The following is a 22,282-nucleotide window of genomic DNA, read 5'->3' on the forward strand; positions in this document are numbered from 1 at the left end:
CAATCCAGATTCTTCAACATCAAACCACCCTATAGGTAACCTACACTTCTGTCTGTAAAGAGCTTCATATGGAGCCATCTGAATACTGGAATGGTAACTATTATTATATCCGAACTCAATAAGCGGCAGATGATCACCCCAGCTACCTTTGAAGTCTATCACACAAGCTCCTAACATATCCTCCAATGTTTGAATAGTATGCTCAGTCCGTCCTTCTGTCTGGGGATGAAATGATGTACTAAGACTTACTTGAGTCCCCAATCCTTTTTGGAAGGACCTCCAGAAGTTAGCTGTAAATTGAGCTCCTCTATCCGAGATAATAGATATAGGGACACCACGAAGTCGTACAATCTTCTTGATATAAAGACTCACATAATCTTCTCAGGAATATGTAGTTCTAAAGGGCAGACAATGAGCTAACTTAATAAGCCTATCAACAATCATCCATATCGAATCGAACTTACGCTTGTTACGGGGTAAGCCTACGATGAAGTCCATATTGATTATATCCCATTTTTAAGTCGGAATCTCCATAGCTTGCAATAATCCACGGGTTTTTGATGCTTAACCTTAACCTTCTGACAGTTAGGACACTAAGCAATGAACTCCGCTATATCCATTTTCATTCTGTCCCACCAATATACTCCACTTATATCATGATACATCTTTGTCGCTCCTGAATGGATAGAATAACGAGAATAGTGAGTTTCTCCCATAACCTGCAGATGCAACCCTGCAACATTAGGCACATATAATTGTCCTCTATATATGATGAACCCATATCCTGTAATCTCAAATGGTGTCTTCTCCTTCTGAAGGGTGGTATCTCTATAATGAACTAGCACAGGATCCTCGTACTGGCATTCCTTTACTTCAGTTACTAATGAGGATGTTGTTGTATTCTGAAGAGTAATTCCAATGTCATATGAGTCCAGTAACCGAACTCCAAGACTAGCTAGCTGATGAACCTCATGGGCTATTCCCCTCTTTTCTGGACACAAATACGACATGCTACCCTTAGATTTACGACTAAGGGCATCGGCTACTACGTTTGCCTTCCCTGGATGGTATAAAATATCAACGTCATGGTCATTAAGTAGCACCAACCATCTTCTTTGACGTAGATTCAATTCCTTTTTTCTTAAATGTGTATTGGAGGCTCTTATAATCCGTATAGATTTCAACATGAACGCCATACAAGTAGTGTCTCCACATCATTAGTGCATGAATCACTGCGGCTAACTCTAACTTGTGGGTCGAGTAGTTCTTCTCATGATTTATTGGTTGTCTATTAGCTACAACCTTACCATGCTGGATCAACACACAATCCAATACAACGCCTGAGGCGTCACAGTAGATAACCTAACCATCGGTCCCTTCTGGGAGTGTTAGAACCGGCGCTGAAGTTAATCTGTCCTTCAATGCCTGGGAACTTCCTTCGCAGGCATCAATCCATTGAAACTTAGCTCCCTTCTGAGTTAACTTACATGGATATTCTAATCTTTCACAATTCATAAAATTCCCTTCTTCAAAGGCCCAAACTTTATCCTTTATCTATTACAATTACGCCATTATTCCAATATCAAGGCAACATTTCATCTATTCCTAATGTTACTGGTCTTAGACTCCTTTGAGTTCCTTCAGGCCATACTTAGACTTCTATAACTTAGAGAAACTATCAGCTTTCTCATGAGCTTAAACCTAAAGACTTATCCATTCTCGCCACCTTTTCACTCATCTTTTCTTATTCTTTCTCCTGTCTTCCTAGAACCTTGTCGCTCTACCATATCTTAGCTTGCGACCTAAACATATCTATTTATACTTATTGACTATCTTTCTTTAACTTACTTGCGTCATAAATTTCCTTATGTTATTCTGGAACATTAAGCGAGACACCACATACTACTTTGGTCAAAGGTGCTTAGAAGAGAAGAAAATTTTGTTACAAGTTTCTTGTAATAACCTGCTAAACGGAGAAGCTACGAACCTCCATCGGTGTTGTGGGTCTAGGAAAAGTCTTACTCCTCAGTCTCTTGTGTATCCACTCGGATGTCCTTACCCGAAATAACATGCCCAAGGAAAGCTACAGAGCTCAACCATAATTCATATTTAGAAAATTTTGCATACAACTTCCCTTCTTGTAGAACTCTGAGCACAGTACGTAGATGATTTGCATGCTGAGCCTCTGAACGAGAATATACCAATATATCATCAATAAATACAATTACGAATAGATAAAAAAAATCCTGAACACACGGTTCATCAAATCCATGCATACTGCTAGGGCATTGGTCAAACCAAACGACATAACACGAAACTAAAAATGCCCATATCTAGTCCTGAATGTTGTCTTCAGAATATCTTCATCCTTAACCCTTACTTGATGGTACCCGGACCTCAGGTCTATCTTTAAAAAACACTTGGTACCTTGCAACTAATCAAATAAATCATCAATTTTCGGGAGTGGGTACTTATTCTTGATTGTCACCTTACTCAATTGCCTATAATTAATACACATTCGTAAGGAACCATCCTTCTTTCTCACAAATCTTTCAGCTCTGTGGGGGCCATTCTATAGGGGGAATAGATATTGGATGAGCATCTAGTATTAGGTCGATGACTAACTCAATTTCTCGCTTTGGTGGAAGACCCGGAAGCTCATCAGGGAAAACATTGGAAAACTCATTCACCACAGGGATGGATTGAATGGTTGGTGACTCTACTTTCATATTCTGAACCCGAACTAAGTGATAAATACAACCCTTATTGATCATCTTTCTTTCCTTGAGTTAGGAGATAACTTTACCTCTTAGTGATGTCGTATTACCTTCCCATTCTAAAACAGGCTCTCCTAGGGACTGAAATTAAACCATACTTGACCTACACTTGATGTTAGCATAACAAAAGGCCAGTCAATCCATACCTATTAAAATATCAAGTCCTACCCAACCGAACACCATGTATTTTATACTTGTTTATTATCAAACCTATCACGGGCCATTTCGGGCCACATCCAAATATATAAGTAATAATATTAATACTTAAACCGCATAACTAATTTAGAAAAAGGTTTATATACATAGGGGTCGACTAGGCTGTAGACATATCATATCCAAAACTATATACAGGATACTGTCTGCAAAATCTCTAAGTAGGCATAACCATAATATATACAAGTCAGGACGGGGCTCCTTACATCCTCATAAAACAACCTAACATATTTAGAACCCTGACTTGGTAATATTCCAAAAAGCAGTGGAACTCACCAACCAAAAATTGACACTTGGAGGAAGTCTATAGTAGAGGGTCCTTGCCTCGTCCTATATAAGAACCTCGATCGGACACACTTCGAAGCGGAATCTTCATGTCCTTATCAGTTACCTTCCTCCTATTGGCCTGACTACTATCTTCTTCCTCTATTGTATTCCATAACATATACCGACAAACCTTGATTGACGGACTTCCACGATTGTGGACTATCCGGAACCTCAGAAGAACTGGTGTCCTCAAATACCTTGACATAGTTTTGAGCCTGAGGGAATCTCGGCTGTGCCAATCCATGCACTACCCCCCATATACCCTGATCAACGGGCTGTGAAACTAGGGACCATGGTGAGGTCGGAACTCCTCTCACCCCATCTACTACCTAAGTGGTCGAAACAACTCAAACGGATAACTCATATGGATCTTTCTCAGTAGAACCCATGATCTCCGATGGGTCTGAATCCATATTATAACTTATATCTCTTTCTAACACCTTCATAGTCTTCTGACTTGTGCTAGCTTCTGTAGTCTTTGGAGTCATCGCTCAAAATGTAACATAACGTCAGGAACATGAATGCTTATATTGCACAATCTAAGATAAGAAGAGAGGATAACATCCTATATGTCATGTAGCCTCCTGTTTATAATTGTGGTGCACGACACACGCATAAACAAGACTCTACTAGACACAGCTTGTAGACTCCCTAGGATAGAACTGCTCTGATTCCACTTTTGTCATGACCCAAACCGATGGGCCGTGACGGGTCACCCGGTACCTTACTCAACCGAGTACTAAAGTAATGTATTTTTCTTATTACATCATCATATACACATGACATACGGGCCTAATAGGCCAACATGATGCTTTATAAACTCAAAACATAGGCCGACCAGGCCATACAATCATTTATGTACATGAAATATGTCTACAAGCCTTAAGAGTACATAAATGTCATAAAGGTCAGGACAGAGTCCCGCCATACCAAACAATACACGTCTAAATCATACTAAGCAAATGAGCAACTCCGAAGCAAATTGAGTGCACCAACATCTTCCACTGAGCTGATAGCCTACTTGGAGGGCTCTCGACCTGTCTATCAGGACCTACGAGCATGAAACGCAGCGTCCCCAGGCAAAAGAGACATTAGTACGAATAATCTACCGAGTATGTAAGGCACATAAATAAATACATAAGAGACATGGAACAAATGTAGAGTACATGACTCAACCTGTAAGTTTGAATAACTTTGTAAATCGTAAATTACTTTTAGCGTCATGCATATGCGTATGAATGTCATGTCGTGCATAGGTACATGTTTCATAACATCATCAGCCTCTGAGGGAATCCCATCATATCATATCCGCCACTGTGGCAAAATCATCATCATATACCAGCTGATCAGGAGGTGGTGCTTATATAACGCCATAACCTTTCTCATATCCCATATACATATATATACATACATATATATATATATGCGTATATAATGTTGTTTGAATCATATTTCAGCCACTGTGGGAAACATCATCAACATATACTAGCTGATCAGGTGGTGGTGCATATATAACGCCGTAACCTTTTCCCATATCCCATATACATATATTTACATATATACGCGTACATAACGCCATCTGGTTATGGGTCAATGCACATGTATAAATGAGTGAAATGCATGAAAATACATAATAATATCGGAAATCCTTCCAGATAAACTTTTTCAACTACGTATTATTCTGATACTCATGAACAAAAGATAATAATAATTCTCATGGGGAATCAAAAATATAGACACCCCTACTATTTTTATGAATATAGTAATTTATAGAAACTGTGTATTTGCTCATTTCTTCAATATAATTTGGACCATGCCAAAAGAAAAAGGGAGGGCCTTAACATACTTGTTCCTGAAATTATTAGACCGAATCTGCTTCTGCAAAATATGGACCTGGATTCCTTGAAATTGGAACGAACTTGTTTTGGATTTGAAATTTTGGAAGAATTTTGGTTTTGTTCCTTCACGCTTTTCTCAAAGACATTATGTCTTTAAAACTTAACAAAAAATAAACCTTTAAACCAAGTGATTACTATTTTGTATTTAACGTTTTGTTGAACCTTTAAAGAAGCAGATGTTTCTAATCTTCTCATATGTTTTGGACCTAAAAATGAAAATGAAGAAAAGACTTATTCAAGTCTTATCTTAGTTAGAGTTTAATTTTGCTTGAAATCAGTGGCTTTAACGTTTGAAGTCTGCTTTTTTTATAAATTCTTGGTTTTCAAGTCTTATTCAAGATTTATGGATAAGACATTATAAGTCTTACGCAAGACTTACCTTGAAGACACCTATACATGTATACTATGAATCATCCTCCCTAATTAGTGGCTTTGGGCCATGTAGGAGGGTGGTATAATTTATAATTTTTTTATCCACTTATTAGTTAACTGGGTAGTGTCCTGTTACCCGGTAATTAATCAATTACCCGCATAATTTAAAAAATTGCTACAAATTACTTAAAATTCTATTTATTTTTAAAATACTTCATATATACTTTATATATTATACTACCATGGTCATATGGTACTTTTCATGGTACTAGTTCATAATTATCGGGTATTATCGCTCGACTCGTATTTTATTTCAAATTGGCCACTTTCAACGAAACTCGTTTTCTTTAATCCGTGTACCCCTTTTTCCTTCATAACACTTTTTTATCGCTTGTTATAAATAGCGTAAGTACGTTAATGTCAAGATGTTCTCATCCCCAAGTCAGCGTCGGTTAACTAAAAATGAAATTTTAACATACGAAAACGCGAGATGTAACCCAATAGGTCCTCAAATGAACCCTAGGATCAGATGTGCCATCAAATATCTCGAACTTGGGAAGTTTATACCCCTCTGGCAGTTCTACATCTGGCTGTATACATAGGACTTCATAGTTCACCCCTTCTATTCCTTTGCTGCCTTCGACACCCTGAACTTAACTCGTCAACTTCTTGAGTTCTTCAGCCATGTTTTTAGTGAGCAGGTCTTTCTCGGAGGATTCCTGTGTATAGGAGATTTGTTGGATAGAGTAAGGCATGGTTTTCACATATATTGGGTTGTTTTGGTGAGTGCTCGGTGCTTGGATGTAATGGTGGTCATTGGTAGAGTTTTAGGGGTTAGGAATTGGTTGTGGGGTATCTAAGGAGTATGATAAGTGGCGGTTGGTGGGTAATGAATTGGTTGATGGTGGTGTTGTGGCAGAGTTGGTATTGGTAGGGGATTATGTTGGCCCAAGAACAGGTGAAGTTTTGAAGAATGACAAATGAACTCAGTCATGGACCAGGTCCATCTTGTGAAGCACTGTCATGATCAACCTACACATGTGAGATGCACGTGAAGGAGATGAGTCCTACAAATCAAGCAGCAATATCTCCTGATCTGATCGAAAAGGTTGCATATTGGATAAGGGGAGAAAGTCTCCTCATATGAAGAGAACACAATTCGGATAAAGAGAGTGTTAGAGTTTGATATCTTTAAGGACTTAACTACGATAGAAGATCAGAAATTGAGTCCCATTCAAACTCTGATTTCTAACCTATTAAATGACAGTGATTGTTCTCTTTTACATGTATTGCACAAACATAGAAGTTAAATTAAATTGAAAGAAAAAGAGCAAGGCGATTTTGCAAGCAATTTAAGTGAGATTTTAGTGTGAACTCCTGAAGCTACTTGAACGAGATAGAAGAATCAGTTCCATTGTGTTTTTTCTTATTCTAGTTCAATTGTAGTAGGTGGTTTAAAGTTATACCTTTCAGCTTTCATAGAAGCAATTGTATTAGGAACTTTGAGTGTTCAAATTATAAGCTAACTTGAAGTTGTCGCAACAATTGAGGCTTTGTGCTACAAGGGATTAGAGTTAATCCTTAGGTTTACAAAGAGTTTTTGTAAATGTTGTTTTGGCTCAGTTATTTTAGTGGAAATTTGGGAAAATCCTACGAATAGTAGGTCGTGATTTTTTCACCTTTTGAGCTAGGTGTTTTCTACGTAAAAATCTCTGTGTTCCTTATTTTATGTACTTTTTATTCTGCAAACAGTACTAGTTAAAAAACCTAGAATAACTAGGTTCTTCCAGAGCAAAAATTGGGTACCACACAAATCCCCCCCCCCCCTTGTGTGGTATTGACGTCTACAATATCAATTGGTATTAGAGCGGGTTATCCTTGAAGAGACTAATACCTTAGGAAAAGATCAAGATGAGTGCACCACCTGGGAACTAGGAAGGGCAATCCACTGCTAGGCCTCTACTTTTCAATTGTGAGTACTATTCTTGGTGGAAGAACAGGATGAGGGATCACATCATAGGAGAAGACTATGAACTGTAGGACATAGTCAATGATGGTCCTCTAGCAACTACTAAGAAGAATGTTGAAGGAGTGGATGTGCCAAAGACAAGAGCTGACTGCACTGCTGAAGACTTGAAGAAGTGGGAGAAGAATGCCAAGGCCAATAAATGGCTTGTGTGTGGACTAGGTCTAGATGAGTACAGTAGAATTCAAAGTTGTACCACTGCTAAGGAAATGTAGGACACTTTGCAAGTGGCTCATGAAGGAACACCTCAAGTGAAGAGGTCCATAGGAACACTGTTGTATTCTTAGTATGAGAATTTTACCATGAAGGAAGGAGAAACCATCCAAGAGATGTATACAAAGTTCACCACACTGACAAATGAACTTAAATCTCTTGGAAGGATTATATTTGATGAAGAGAAAGTTGAGAATATTTTGACAAGGGTTCTGCCAGTCTCTTGGGAAAGCAAAATTACTGCTATTAAGGAATCAAAGAACATTGCTACCCTCAAGCTGGATGAACTAATTGGAAACCTTACTGCCTATGAACTGAGAAGGAAAACCATGAAAATGGATGCACCAGAGAAGGAAAGAAGTCTGGCTCTCAGAATTGTTGAAGGTTCAGATATGGAGGATGATGAAATGTCTATGATCACAAGAGATTTCAAAAAGTACCTGATGAGAGGAAAGGGTTCTTCAAGAGGTACAACCTTCAACAAATCAAGGGCTCCTGAGAAATAGAACAATGAGGGTTGCTACAAGTGTGGTAAGAGTGATCACATGATCAAGAATTTCCCTCAATGGGAAATTAAGTGGAAAAAGGAAAGGGCTGAACGAAGGAACAAGAAGAAAGAAAAGGTTCAACCACAAAGGAACAAAGGATCAACAAAGGCTATGGTTGCTTCCTGGGGAGAAACATCAGATGAGGACTCAGAAGATGAAGCTGGAAATGAACAAGCACTTATGGCCATCGGAGAATCAGATGATGAACAAGAGGTAAGTATTCTTCATCTCAAAGACAAGATTAAATTCCTGTCTAAAGAAAGGTTGTCTGAGCTACTGCTAGACTTCATTGATGAGTCTGAGATAATTAACAATGAAAAGGAAGAGCTGTCTAGGGAATGTATGATCCTAAAAGCCAAGTGCAAAAATCTAGAGTCTAGGGCTAATGAGAGTGAAAGTGAAAATACTGAGTTGAAGAATCAGGTTCTTGAACTTGACACTAGTGTCCTAGAACTTAGGTCTGAGAACTTAAAACTGAAACTAGGAACAGGAAAGAAGAAAGCTGATCATATACATCTCACCCTAGAAGAAAACTTAGGAAAAATGAAGGATGAGTTGTACAGGAAAGATGAGCAGATAAGAGTATTAAAAGAAGATTTAGGGAAGGTAAAACATGAACTAGATAGAACTTGCAAATGGAACAAGGCTTCTGATGCACTCTCCTCGCTACAAGAACATCACAATAGAAACAAAAAAGGACTTGGTTATGGGACTCAAGCACCTAAGTGGGATCCTAAAAGCAAGTACCTCACTCTTCTTGAGAACAAAATTTGCACACACTGTGGAAAGACTGGCCATTACAAAATTGAATGTAATGCAAAAGAAAAGGCCAATCAAAAGAACAAAACTTTTGTTCAAGAAAAAAATGGGCTGCCTGAGTGGGCTAGAAGGAATCTGATTTATCCTTTTGCCAATAGAAAGGGACCCAAACTAGTTTGGGTTCCTAAGACTAACCCCTAATTTCTTTTTGTAGGTCCAAGTGAAGAGAAGCATCTAAATATGGTACATGGATAGTGGCTGCTCAAAACATATGACTGGAAGCAAGAACCAGTTCCTTTCACTTGAGGACTTAATGGGAGAGAATGTCTCCTTTGGAAATGGGAAGAAATGTGAGATCATTGGGGTTTGAAAGGCAGTTAAGATAGACTCGCACTCCATTGAGAATGTCTACTTGATAAATGACTTGAAATACAGCCTGATCAGTGTGTAGAGGTAACCTTGTAGCATTCACCTCTACTAAATGCTTTGTGATTAACCTTACCACTGACAAGATTGTTTTGCAGGGAAAAAAGTTAACAATATTTACATTGTAGATTTGTCTACTCTCTCATAAAATGAACTAACATTCCTAAGTGTGATAGATAATGATCCCCTCATATGGCACAAAGGACTTGGTCATGCCAGTCTGAATCAGCTAAACAAATTGGTTTCTAAGGACTTGGTGATAGGGTTACCCAACATCAAGTTCAAAGAAGAAAAAGTTTGTAAGGCCTATGCAAAGGGGAAGTAGGTAAGATCATCTTTCAAAAGCAAGAAAATGGTAAGCACAACCAAGTCGTTGGAACTGGTCCATATGGATCTCTGTGGTCCAATGAGAACCATGAGCTGAGGAGGAAAAAATATGTAATGGTACTTATTGATGATTATTATAGATTCACCTGGGTACTATTTCTAACATCTAAAGATGAAGCATTTGACATGTTCACTACCTTTGTTGAAAAAACTCAGAAACAATTAGGAAATCAACTTGCATCAATTAGGTCTGATCATGGAACTGAATTTGAAAATGCTAAGTTTGCTGAATTTTGTGATGAAAATGGTATATTTCATAACTTCTCTACCCCTAGGATCCCTCAACAAAATGGAGCAGTTGAAAGAAATAACAGGACTCTTGAAGATATGGCTAGGTCTAGTAAACTGCCCCATAGCTTCTGGGCAGAGGCTATAAATACTATATGTTACATTATCAATAGGTGCATGACTAGACCTCTTGTAGAGAAGACTCCCTATGAGTTACTTAAAGTGAGAAAACCAAATATATCCCATCTTAGGGCATTTGGATGCAAGTGCTTTGTCCACAATAATGGAAAAGACTCCCTAGGTATGTTTAATCCCAGAAGTGATAAGGGAGTATTCTTGGGATATTCTTCACATACCAAAGCATATAAAGTGTTCAATAAAAGAACTTTATGTGTACAAGAAAGTGTACATGTAGTATTTGATGAAACTAACATTCTTTCTGAGAGACAGGAACATAAAGATGAAACCATTGGATTGGTAAAGGATTTGACTGAAGCCTCAGCACAAGTCAAAGTGGAACCAAAAGAAGGAACAGGTGATGGAACAGGTTCTTCCATCCAGAGCAACTTGACAGGGGGAACTGATCAAAGAGGAATTGAAATAAATCCCCTAAAAGAACCTGTTCATGACCATGTTCCTCATCAACAGAACATGGGAGAAACATCTAGTAGAAACCAGTTGATTGTAAAACCTCACAAGTATCAAAGTTCTCATCTTATTGAGAACATTATCACTGATCCAACATCTATAGTCCAAACTATACCACAAAGAATTTGTGTGATTTTGATGCCCTTTTATCTCTTATTGAACCTAAAAATATTGTTGAGGCTTTGCAGGATGCAGATTGGGTGAATACAATGCAAGATGAACTCAATCAGTTTGAGAGAAGTCAAGTTTGACATCTAGTTCCAAGACCCAAGGATAGATTAGTTATTGGTACAAAATGGGTCTTCAGAAACAAACTTAATGAAGATGGAACAATTACAAGAAACAAGGCAAGACTGGTGGTCCAAGGTTACAGTCAATAGGAAGGCATAGATTATGATGAGACTTTTGCTCCAGTTGCAAGACTATAGGCAATCAGACTCCTCATAGTCTTTGCAGCACACATGGAATTTATTCTTTATCAGATGGATGTCAAAAGTGCCTTCCTAAATGGCTACCTGAAAGAAGAACTGTTTGTAAAACAACCTCTAGGGTTTGAGAGCAAAGAATGTCCTGAGCATGTGTACAAGTTAGACAAGGCTCTCTATGGACTCAAGGCTCTCTATGGTATGAATGGCTGTCCAAATTCCTACTAGAGCATGGTTACAAACGAGGTAAAATTGACAGTACCTTATTCTTAAGGGAAAAAGGTAAGGATCTCCTTGTGGTACAAATATATGTTAATGACATAATCTTTGGGGCCACCACTGATAAGCTAAGTAAGGACTTTGCAAAATTAATGGGGAGTGAGTTTGAAATGAGTATGATGGGTGAGCTTAACTTCTTCTTAGGCTTGAAGATCAAACAAAGTCCTAATGGAACCATGATCCATCAGCAGAAGTATGCAAAAGAGCTTATAAAAAAGTTTTAAATGGAAGAATCGAAAGAAATATACACACCCATTGCAACTGCCACTAAATTAGACATTGATTAACCTGGTTCATCAGTTGATCAAAAGTTGTATAGGGGTATGATTGGTTCACTCTTGTATCTCACTGCCAGCAGACCTAACATTGTTTTCAATGTAGGGATTTGTGCTCGTTTTCATGCAAATCCAAAAGAGTCTCACTTGACTACTGTCAAGAGGATACTAAGATATCTGAAAGGCACCACTAATCTATGTCTTTGGTACCCCAAAGGTAGTAATTTCAATCTAGTAGGATATGTTGATGCTGATTATGTAGGTTTTCTAGTGGATAGGAAAAGCACCTCAAGTATGACACACTTCCTTGGTTCATGTCTAGTGTCATGGGCTACTAAAAAGCAAAATTTAGTGGCTTTATCTACTATTGAAGTTGAGTATGTTGTTGTTGCCTCTTATTGTGCTCAATTGCTATAGATCAAACAACAGCTAGTGGACTTTGGCATTGAAGTTGGTTGCATTCCTATATTCTGTGATAACACTAGTGCTATAAGTATGACAAAGAACCTTGTTCATCATAAGAGGACTAAGCACTAGATGTTAGGCACCATTTCTTAAGAGACAACTATGAGAAAGGTTTGATCTCCATAGAATTTTTTGTTACTGATAAGCAAATTGCTGACATATTCACTAAAGCACTAAGTAGAGAAAAATTTGAGAGGAATAGGTTGGAATTAGGGATGATTAAGATCACCTAATAGATCCAGCTCAGAATGCACAAAAAAATAATTTGGCTAGGAATTCTAACCTTGTGTAAATATCTAGATTAATTCTTACTCAGTTTTATACTTTAATTAGTATACTCCTGTGACATGTGTATATATGACTCACTGATCTCTTACAACATTTTCTCTATTATAGCATTTGAAGCATGTTCAAGAGAGTTCTATATGAAGAACCTAATTCATCAGTATGGGTTCATATGAAAGCTCCGGTATATTTTCTATGCTCTGGCACAATTAGAGAGATTAATAATTCAATCATAAGCTGAAGTCCTATACTTGTCAAATTCCTAGAAAATTCTATCCGTTGAGCATTGAACCAATTCCGTCCATCTAGAACTCTAAACCGCGATTTTTACCTAATATCTAGGGAAGCCAAATATATTATTAAAATTCTGGAATTTCAGTTTGATTAGACTTCTATTTGACCCCTGAAAAAGCTGTTGTTACTTATTTAATACCTAATTAGCTTTAAATACACACCACATCTCCAGTCTTCTTCATAATTCTAAAACCGTCAAAAATTCCTCTTCAATTCTAATTGCCCTCTTCTCCAAAAGTCCTAAATTCTCTTAAGAAACGAAGAATCATGTCTAACCCACAAGATCATCCTAGCACTCCTCCACCACCATCCCCCTCAAATTCATCCTCATCTACTCCACCTAGTGTATCTCCAAAACCTAGGTTTCGAAGGCAGAAAATGCTTGCTCGAAAAACTGTAGCATCTAGGGCTTTGAGGAAGGTTTTTAATGAAAGGTTGAAAGCTAGCCAAGTGAAAGAAAACCTAGCTCTAAAATCTGATTCTAGCTCTAAGTCTAAATCCTTTCAATCTGCTGTGGGAAATGGACATGGATCTCCAGACTCTGAAAAAACTCAAGATTCTCCTCCTTAGGTAAGTTCTTCTGTGGTTGAAAACTTAGAAACTAGGTTTGTTCTGGTTGGACCCATTAGGGATGTTGAGTTGCCTGAGATGAGTAGGAGTGGAGGTAAAGAGAAGTCTGAAAAAGAAATAGAGAGAGATAGTGCATGTGGTGAAGAGAGGGAAAAGGGAATAGAGTAGTTCTTGCTATATGTGGTGTTGCACAAGATAGGTTAGATGAGAGTGGCATGAAGTCAGGGGGAAGTGGTTTTGGGGAAGTAGCTGAGGGGTTGGTTCATCTAAGCAAACAAAGAGATGAAACTATTTCATCTACTGAAGAAACCTTGGCTGACCTACTAAAAAAGGTTGGGGCATGTTATGACCCAAAGAAACGCAAAGCTACTACACCAAAATCCCCAAATGTTACCAAGCCATCCAAGAAAAGAAAAGCCTCATCCCCAACACCTACTGCCTCTTCAGTGACTAGGGGTAGAGCCACAAAAAGCAGGGTAAAACAGAGTGAAGCTGATCTACAAAAGGCTTTAGAAGAAAGCAAGATACGGAAAAAGGATAAGGGAAAGGGAAAGGTTGTAGAATCCTCAAAGGCTATTGAGGAAGAAGAGATGGAACTGGTCCATATAGAGAGGGGTACAATAGTGGAGGTTCCTACACCCAAGCCTAAGAAACCCAAGACTTCCTCCAAGAAGTCCTCCTCTGTGCCTGTAGCTGCTGAACGCACAATAGCCAAGATGACAAAATCTGCAGTGAAAGCTAAACAAATCAAATTTTCTGATGATGATGATTTGAGTGGAGAAGAAGAATAAGAAGATGAATTTGAGAAGGAACAGGATAAGCTTGCCATTTTTGGCAGAAGAAAAATCTTAAAAGGTAGATTGTTGAAGGACCTGCTGGAACCAGGGATGATGAGATTGGTAGACTCTTTGGCTGCTCAGGGATGGAAGGACATGGTACTTCATATGGAAGGTAGGCTAGCTAGAAATGAGTTGATTGAATTTATGGAAAATGTTGTTGTTAAGGATGGAGTTGTCAGTAGCCAGGTGAAGGGAGTTCAAGTGCAGTTTGATGCAGTGAAACTGGGAGAGATTCTGGACATACCCTCTAAAGGGTTTGATGACTATACTAGGCAAAGGTGGCCATGCCCGGACTCCCTCCCCACTGCCCTTGAAATCACCAAAAGGTTTTGTGATTCAGATAATGTGAATGAAGCTAGAGCTGTGCAGAAAAGTGAGATGAGGCCTCAACACAAGGTGGTGTTTGAGTTTGTCAACAAGTGCTTATTGCCAAGATTGGAGAGAAGACACACTGGCAACTACATGGATCTGGTTCTTATGGAATACCTGGAGAGAGGAAAGCAAATCAACTGGCCTGCCTTCATAGTCAAACTGCTAGACAGGGTCATAAATTGTTCCAAGGCTCATGCTACCCTATATGGCTTCATACTAACCACAGTTCTAGACAGGCTTAATGCGCCTCTGAAGAAATGGGAAATGGCCTCGAGCAAAGAACACTTTGGCATCAAAACTCTTCTTGCTTGTGACTATCCAATCAATGCCATCCCAGTTGAACACATTTCATCCTTGAGGACACCCATCAACAGCAAGGTTAGGACTTTGGTTCAGGAATGTGCAGTTAAAGATGCTGAAATTGTTAGGCTCAAGGCTCGTGTGGCTGAAGTGGAAGCTAAGAGGGTTGGTCTCAGAATTGAGTTTGTAAAAGAAAAGGAGAAGAATGATGGAATTCTTTAGAACATGCTGAATCTTCTCCAAACTCAACCCTCCAGTTCCTCCAAGCCTTAGGATTCCTAGTTTCTGTCTCCTGAACTAGTTCTAGTAACCCCAGTGACCTAGATTAGGGATTTTTCTGTTTTTTTGCTCATGGTTTGGATGTTTTTCTCTTTATATGGATTGTTAGTGGCAACATATCTCTCTTAATAACAACTGCTATTTTCTTTTGTTCAATGATTATTCTGACCCTGATAGTTTAAATATGTTTGTTTGATTACTGATGATTGCACCATGATTGCACTTGCAGTTGCCCCAGTGGCCATGAGTACTTATTAAAATCTGGAATTCACACTGTATATGCAACTTTTCGATGATTCCAAAAGGGGGAAGAGATATTTTGCTTTACATATTATTCTGAAATAAGTTATTTTGTAACCTAATTAACCTGGTCGTTGATGAAAAGAAACTTTTCTAAGTTTAGTGTTGATGGTTAAGATGAGTTCTTACATGTTTTTTGATCAGTAAAAAATACAGAGTTTATCATTAATCAAAAAGGGGGAATTTGTTGGCCCAAGAATAGGTAAAGTTTTGGAGAATGACAAATGAACTCAGTCATGGACCAGGTCCATCTTATGAAGGACTATCATGATCAACCTACACATGTGAGATATACGTGAAGGAGATAAGTCCTACTGATCAAGCAGCAATATCTCATGATCTGATTGAAAAGGTTGCATATTGGATAAGGGGAGAAATTCTCCTTAAATGAAGAGAAAACAATCCGGATAAAGAGAGTGTTAGAGTTTGATATCTTCAAGGACTTAACTACAATAGAAGATCAGAAATTGAGTCCTAATCAAACTATGATTTCTAACCTATTAAATGACAGTGATTGTTCTCTTTTGCAGGTATTGCACAAACACATAAATTAAATTAAATTAAAAGCAAAAGAGCAAGGCAATTTTGCAAGCAATTTATGTGAGATTTGAGTGTGCACTCCTGAAGCTACTTGAACGAGATAGAAGAACCAGTTCCATTGTGTTTTTTCTTATTCTAGTTCAATTGTAGTAGGTGGTTTAAAGTTGTACCTTTCAACTTTCATAGAGGCAATTGTATTAGGTACTTTGAGTGTTCAAGTTATAAGCTAACTTGAAGTTGTCGCAATAGTTGAGGTTGTGTGCTACAAGGGATTAGAGTTAATCCTTAGGTTTACAAAGAGTTTTTGTAAATGATGTTTTGGCTCAGTGATTTTAGTGGAAGTTTGGGAAAATCCTACTGAGTAGTAGGTCGTGGTTTTTTCACCTTTTTAGCCAGGTATTTTCCACGTAAAAATCTCTGTGTTCTTTATCTTATGTACTTTTTATTCCGCAAATAGTAGTAGTTAGAACACTAGAAGAACCAGGTTCATCTAGAGCAAAAATTGTGTACCACACAAATCCCCCCCTCCTCTTGTGTGGTATTGACGTTTTGAACATCAGATTGAGATTTTGGTGTGGGGTTGCATATTGATGCGGTGCAGGAGGGTTTTGCGGATGTTGGTTTTGCGTGTTTTGGGGAGGTGCTGGGTTCTTTGTGTTTTGTTGGTTGATGTCGGGGATATTTTGGGTGAGTGACAAGTTTTCCAAGTTGCAAACCTGCTGAAGCTCTCCCTGCAGCTCCAATATCCTTTGTTCCAACCTCAAGACTAGATCATTTGATGTCGGAGTACTCCGACCATATGAAGCTTTTGTGTTCTCAGTAGTATCCTTTCGAATGCCACTTAAATCGTCCATTTTTTCTTTTCTTTTGCCTTTTTTGTTGCTTGGAGGATGAGGAGGTAGAGGGCCTCTAGACTTGGTGTGATATGCTGACGATGCCAGTATGAGCGAAACCAACTTTAGGGAATGGGGATAAGAAATAAAGAAAAAAGGAAAAGGTAAACAAGTCAGTAAGGATTCTGAAATGTTTGCAATATTTAAACACATAATGCGGGAATGTAAATTTGTTTCCTAATTTGGGAGCCTCGTGGTGCCCGAGGTAAGCCTAGCGAAAAGTAAATTTGGAGAACATTAGATGCTAGTAAATGCTTTATTTCATAATGTGAAAATAGACGAATCCCAAAATAACATTAAGACAATAGGAAATTCATTCCCTCAATGATCTTGTAGTTCCACATGTGCTAAGCTTGGAACTTGTAAGGGACATCATCATCCTGAAAGTCTGCTATGAAATGGTTCATTTTGGCGATCATGGGTACAACCCGTTTCCTGCCTACTTGCCTTATTACTCGGATAGGGACATAATGGTATATCCATCTCAACCCAATCAGCACCAAGTGTGGAGCGTCCCTGGATTAGATGATGAATTCGTCTGTTGGGAACCATTCAAACATCCATTGCACATGTTCCTCAGTCAGATTGTCGAAGAACTCTACCCACTCTTTGGCGCCATCCAGCTGAGCGAACCTGTCCGGAATGTAAGTCATCCGCTTGGGGTGATGGAAGGCAATATGGTCATTCCAAGCCCTTCGCAGAAATTCTTGGTGATAGTGACCCTTTTAAAGATGTTCTAATAACCACGACTGCAGCAACACATTACAACCCTCGAAATGCTTGACCCATCTTTGACAGCGTTCTAAAGCCCTATAGATGTCGACTATGATCATGTGGACTATAGTGTATGTTTGCCCATTGATCCCCTCTATCAAAGTCTTGGCGACCATGGCCAACCTAGTATGGATTCTTTCCCTTTTCATTGGGAACACTATCAGGTCCAAGAAACAGACAAAGAACACGAACACTCTATGATGGATGTGTCCCAGAGAAGTGATAGAGAGCTCGTCGTGGAAGGTATGGTAGGACTTTCTATGGCCATATCTCTCGTACAGGTATTTGAAAGGTATGTAGGACTTCTCCAGGCATCCCAAGTCAGCATTTTTCTTCAACCCCATCATATTTTTGAACCCTTTACCAATACGATTCTTCGGTACCAACAACCCAAGGCTATCCCAAGTAATCCCGCAAATCCCCTAATTTCCTCTAAGAGTGGATTCATCTCTATGTTGCCGAAGCAAAACACAACCCTTTCACTATCCCAGAATAAAGTGGCAGCCTCGATCAACCTGTTGTTTGGTTGAATGTCTAGTAGAGAAGGAAAGTTTCCCAAGTGCTTTCTTACATGATTCTTGTCACTTAAGGAAAGGTCCTCCCACCAGTCTAACAACAATGGTGGAATATTGCTAACCATACTGAATCTGGGGACCTCGTGCCTCATTTTCTGCAAAACAAAAAAGGTTAGGCCCTTCTCCCCCACCGAAATTGACTATTTGTACATTCATGATTAGCATATTGGCATTTAGTTCTCCAAATTAATGCACACAACGTGGTTGTATCTGTTGGGATTATGGGAACCCTGGTGGACTTTTGGATAAGGCTCGTCTTAAAGGATCATTATGTGGATAACATATTAATCCGACTAGGTTTGACCATGATGCATGCACAATTTTAATCAGAGTAAGGTTACTATGGGACCTAGACTGGTACCCTCAAGTAGACAACTTGAGGGGAAAAGGTACGGAACCATCGATTGCACCACGGATCAACTAGTTTTACCGCAAATAAGCCTTTCCGAATTTAAGGGTAACAAATTGGAAGAGCGCAACCACTTATCAAGTGTTGCTATAGGATTTAATATGCACAAGTGAAATATGATGTTGAGCATGATTTATTCAGCAATAAAGAGCATGTTTTCAAGTATTTGCACGTAAGAAAATAATAAATGCAGTGCTTAAATAATTGAAGAGACAGTTACAGAAAAGAAAGCAAGGAGACAAGTCAGTTTCAGGAATAAAAAATCATAAATGCTTGAAAATAGACAGTTAAATTAAAATAAGGGGAAAGGGTACGTGGGATAGAGCATGCTTGGACTAATTCACAAAAGATAAGTTCGTTATGGAAAGAGCCTAAAATAACCCCAGCAGAGTCGTCATGCTATCGCGCCCCCTTTTTTCCTCTACAGAGAAAGTTCGGGTTTCGACATTCATGGTGGAAAATAACTCATTTCCTTTTGGGATTTGGGTATTTGAAGAGCCGCCACCTAACGGATTATGGTGAGTTAGGGAACCTAGAACGATTAACTCTTAGATTAGTTTGCATTACCAGAGATTTAGGGTAAGGGCTCGAAATAACCTTGAGGGAAAAGTGTTAGGCACCCCTCTTGGTCCACAACGGTGGGTCCTGGCCAAACTTATACTTATGTGAATTAGTCTTTATAACAAATTAATAGTTCTAACACATACTTGCAAATAAAGGCATGTTTTCGCATTATTAAGAACATGTATGATTTAAGTAACGAATCAAATGGAAAAGACTTGAACAAGTGGCACATATATAAAGGAAAGTAAAATTTATTTTAACAACGGGAATTGGGAATGAGGAGTCCTAGGTTGGTTAGCTTACAGGATCATACCCACACAATGCCAGGTAAACACTCCTCAACGAGGGGCTACACGTGACATTAGTGCGTAGTCATCATATTCCTTACTACCCAATTCCCTCCCCTTGGTCATAGCCTAAAGCGTTCTAGCAACCTTGAAAGATACCTTATGCGTGCACTACCCGTCCCTTCCTTGTGGCCCTAGAGGTATTTAGAACCTCTAGTTTTAGGTAGTTCTAGACTATCCTAAGATGTTTAAAGGAGAAAAGTCTAAGTGTCAATCAAAATAATTACGACTGCAATTAAATAAAGAACAATTAAAGGCTCACATTTACCTCCACAAACAGGACAAATAAATGCACGTCTCAAAAAACAATTTCAAGTATTTAAGAGAAAACCTTAGAACATAATATCTAGGTGAGCGGAGCTTATGCAGTATTGAATTAGGACTAAAGTGTCAAAGACCTATTCAGCTTGCCTACTAATTTTAGACCTGTGAATGTGAGCAGTCTTAAATAACAAATTGTAGTTTTATAGTTGCAAGATTTTTAATCGCCCTATAGGCTTACCTAAGAGCATAACAGTGATTTCCTAAGATCATGATATCTATATTGATTAGGAATGCAGTAAAAAAAGTGAACAATTTTTAAACAAAAAACTTGAGATCCTATATACGTGTTTTCTAGCGGCGTTTAATTGAGGCAACGTTTGAAAACATTTAAAGAAGCAGACAGATTTACTTAATTAAACCACTTCAGAACATATAAACACGAATTGAACTGACTGAACTATTTTAAGTCTTATAGGCATGACTTCTAATTAAGAATAAGGTAAAACAAACAACATTCATTTAACCTAAGTGAAACCCCTATAGGCATGATATCTATAGAGCTGATTTTAACCCTATAGGCATGATCTCTATTATTAAAGCCATTTTTAGATCCTATAGGCATGGTTTATAATTGTGTGGAAGTATAACAAACATAAAAAACAAAATTGAATCAACATGGACCCTATAGGCATGGTATCTACCCAATATATATAACTACCCTAACTTTTTCATTAATCACCCCACTATTTGTTGACAATAATTTTTACAGACCAATGAATCAAATGACAAATTTGCATAAATAGAAAATTAATCAATAAGGAGCCTGAAGTAGGCCCAAATGACTTCCAAGCCTCCAATAGCCTCAAATGCCCAAAGTTCCATAGCCAAATTCGTGTCTAGGTGTGTCAGAGTTCCCTAAGGATCTCAAGGATCTCGGGTAGTTCTCACACCTAGATCTTTTTTGAAATAATAACCGATTTAGGTGTAGTGTGGAAAGGCCAGCTCTGACATGCCAGTGTTCTGAGAGATCTCAAGGATCTCAAGGCAGTACACATATTAGATGGGCAGAACCTAGTATTCTAAGAGTAAAGTGAGAGTGTTTGACGTAGTTTTGAAAAGGTTTTGAAAATAGTACAGAGATGACTTTAGGAGTGTAAAGGTTTTCTAAAACAGGAAATAATTTGGTGGTAAAAGACAATTTGAGAAGAGTACCAAAAATCGTTTGAAGACAGCAGGCAATCAATTGGTCAAAAAACATCCAGATTCAGAAACACTCAACAAATAGATCTCACATGGGATAAATGGATTGGGGCACACAAGAGTCATATTGGGGGTACAGAGATAGGGTATAGAGGAAGCATATAGTCAACAAACTACATAAAACATTTATGGTCTTAGAGACTTAGCAGTCTAGTTAGGGACACTAAATAGTTAAGACATAGATCACAGTTGTAATACAAAAAGCCTGAGATCTCTTGAACATGATTAAACATACATGCAAGGTCAATCACATACATCAAATAGCCAACATGATCACATAATTAGGGGATTGAACAGATATTCGCAAACATACTAGTTAAGTATCAAATAACTAGGTAAAGTGTAGATATGCTAATCATACATTGAACAAGACAGAGTTGAGACATGCTAGGCAAAGAAGTAAACAAGAATACAAGTTGAATTCATAGATGATGAACTAGTGCAGGAATGAAACACATAGGGTTTGGATTTCAAAATTTAACTAGAGACATACCAGTTGAAGAAAAGAGTGAAAAATATAAAGCAGATGTAGTTCTAATATCTAGCCTTGGCTTTCATCCGGCTAGACTAGTGAATATCACAAGTGGCAGAGGAGAAAAAGAGAGCTTTAGAGTGTAAGTATGCTTTTTTGTGAACTAATGTTAGTTGTCAGAAGTGAGAATAGGAGGGAGTTTATATAGTAATCAAAAGCTTAGCAAAATAGGGTAAGGGATCAATTAAGTAGCAATTAGAGAAATTCAGGGAATCAATCACATGTAAAATCAGTAAGTCTTCCCTTTAATCAAGGGATAATCAATGGTAAGAGCAGGATAGATACTTAAGGAAGGGTATCAAGTACGGAGTAGGTAATTAGGGGTGAATGCATAAGGTTTTCAATTAAGGAAACAATCAGTAAGAATCAGCAAAATAACAAATAAGTCAAGGGGAAATTAATTAAGGTAAGCAGTTCAATTAAACCGAGTAGTGAGGTAAGAATCAAAAGTTTCGTTAAGGAAAAGTGCTCAAATCAAACCAGGAAATAAGGACTTCAGAATAATCAATGGTTCAATCAAAGAGAAAATCATGTAAAGAGTCAGCAAGTTTAGCAGATAGAATAAGGTAAGACATGAATAGTCAGGATTCGACATATAATTTTAACAAAACAAATAGTT

General features: G+C 38.2%; 1 protein-coding gene across 1 annotated transcript; it reads right to left on the reverse strand.

The window, feature by feature from the left end:
* Positions 1-593: 593 nt before the first annotated feature.
* LOC138886005 (uncharacterized) lies at positions 594-1,196 on the reverse strand. The gene has a single exon (XM_070167026.1). The coding sequence runs from the start codon at positions 1,194-1,196 to the stop codon at positions 594-596; it is 603 nt and encodes a 200-aa protein (XP_070023127.1).
* Between the last annotated feature and the right edge of the window lie 21,086 nt (positions 1,197-22,282).

Source organism: Nicotiana sylvestris, chromosome 2, assembly GCF_000393655.2.
Source record: "Nicotiana sylvestris chromosome 2, ASM39365v2, whole genome shotgun sequence".
Taxonomy (NCBI): domain Eukaryota; kingdom Viridiplantae; phylum Streptophyta; class Magnoliopsida; order Solanales; family Solanaceae; genus Nicotiana; species Nicotiana sylvestris.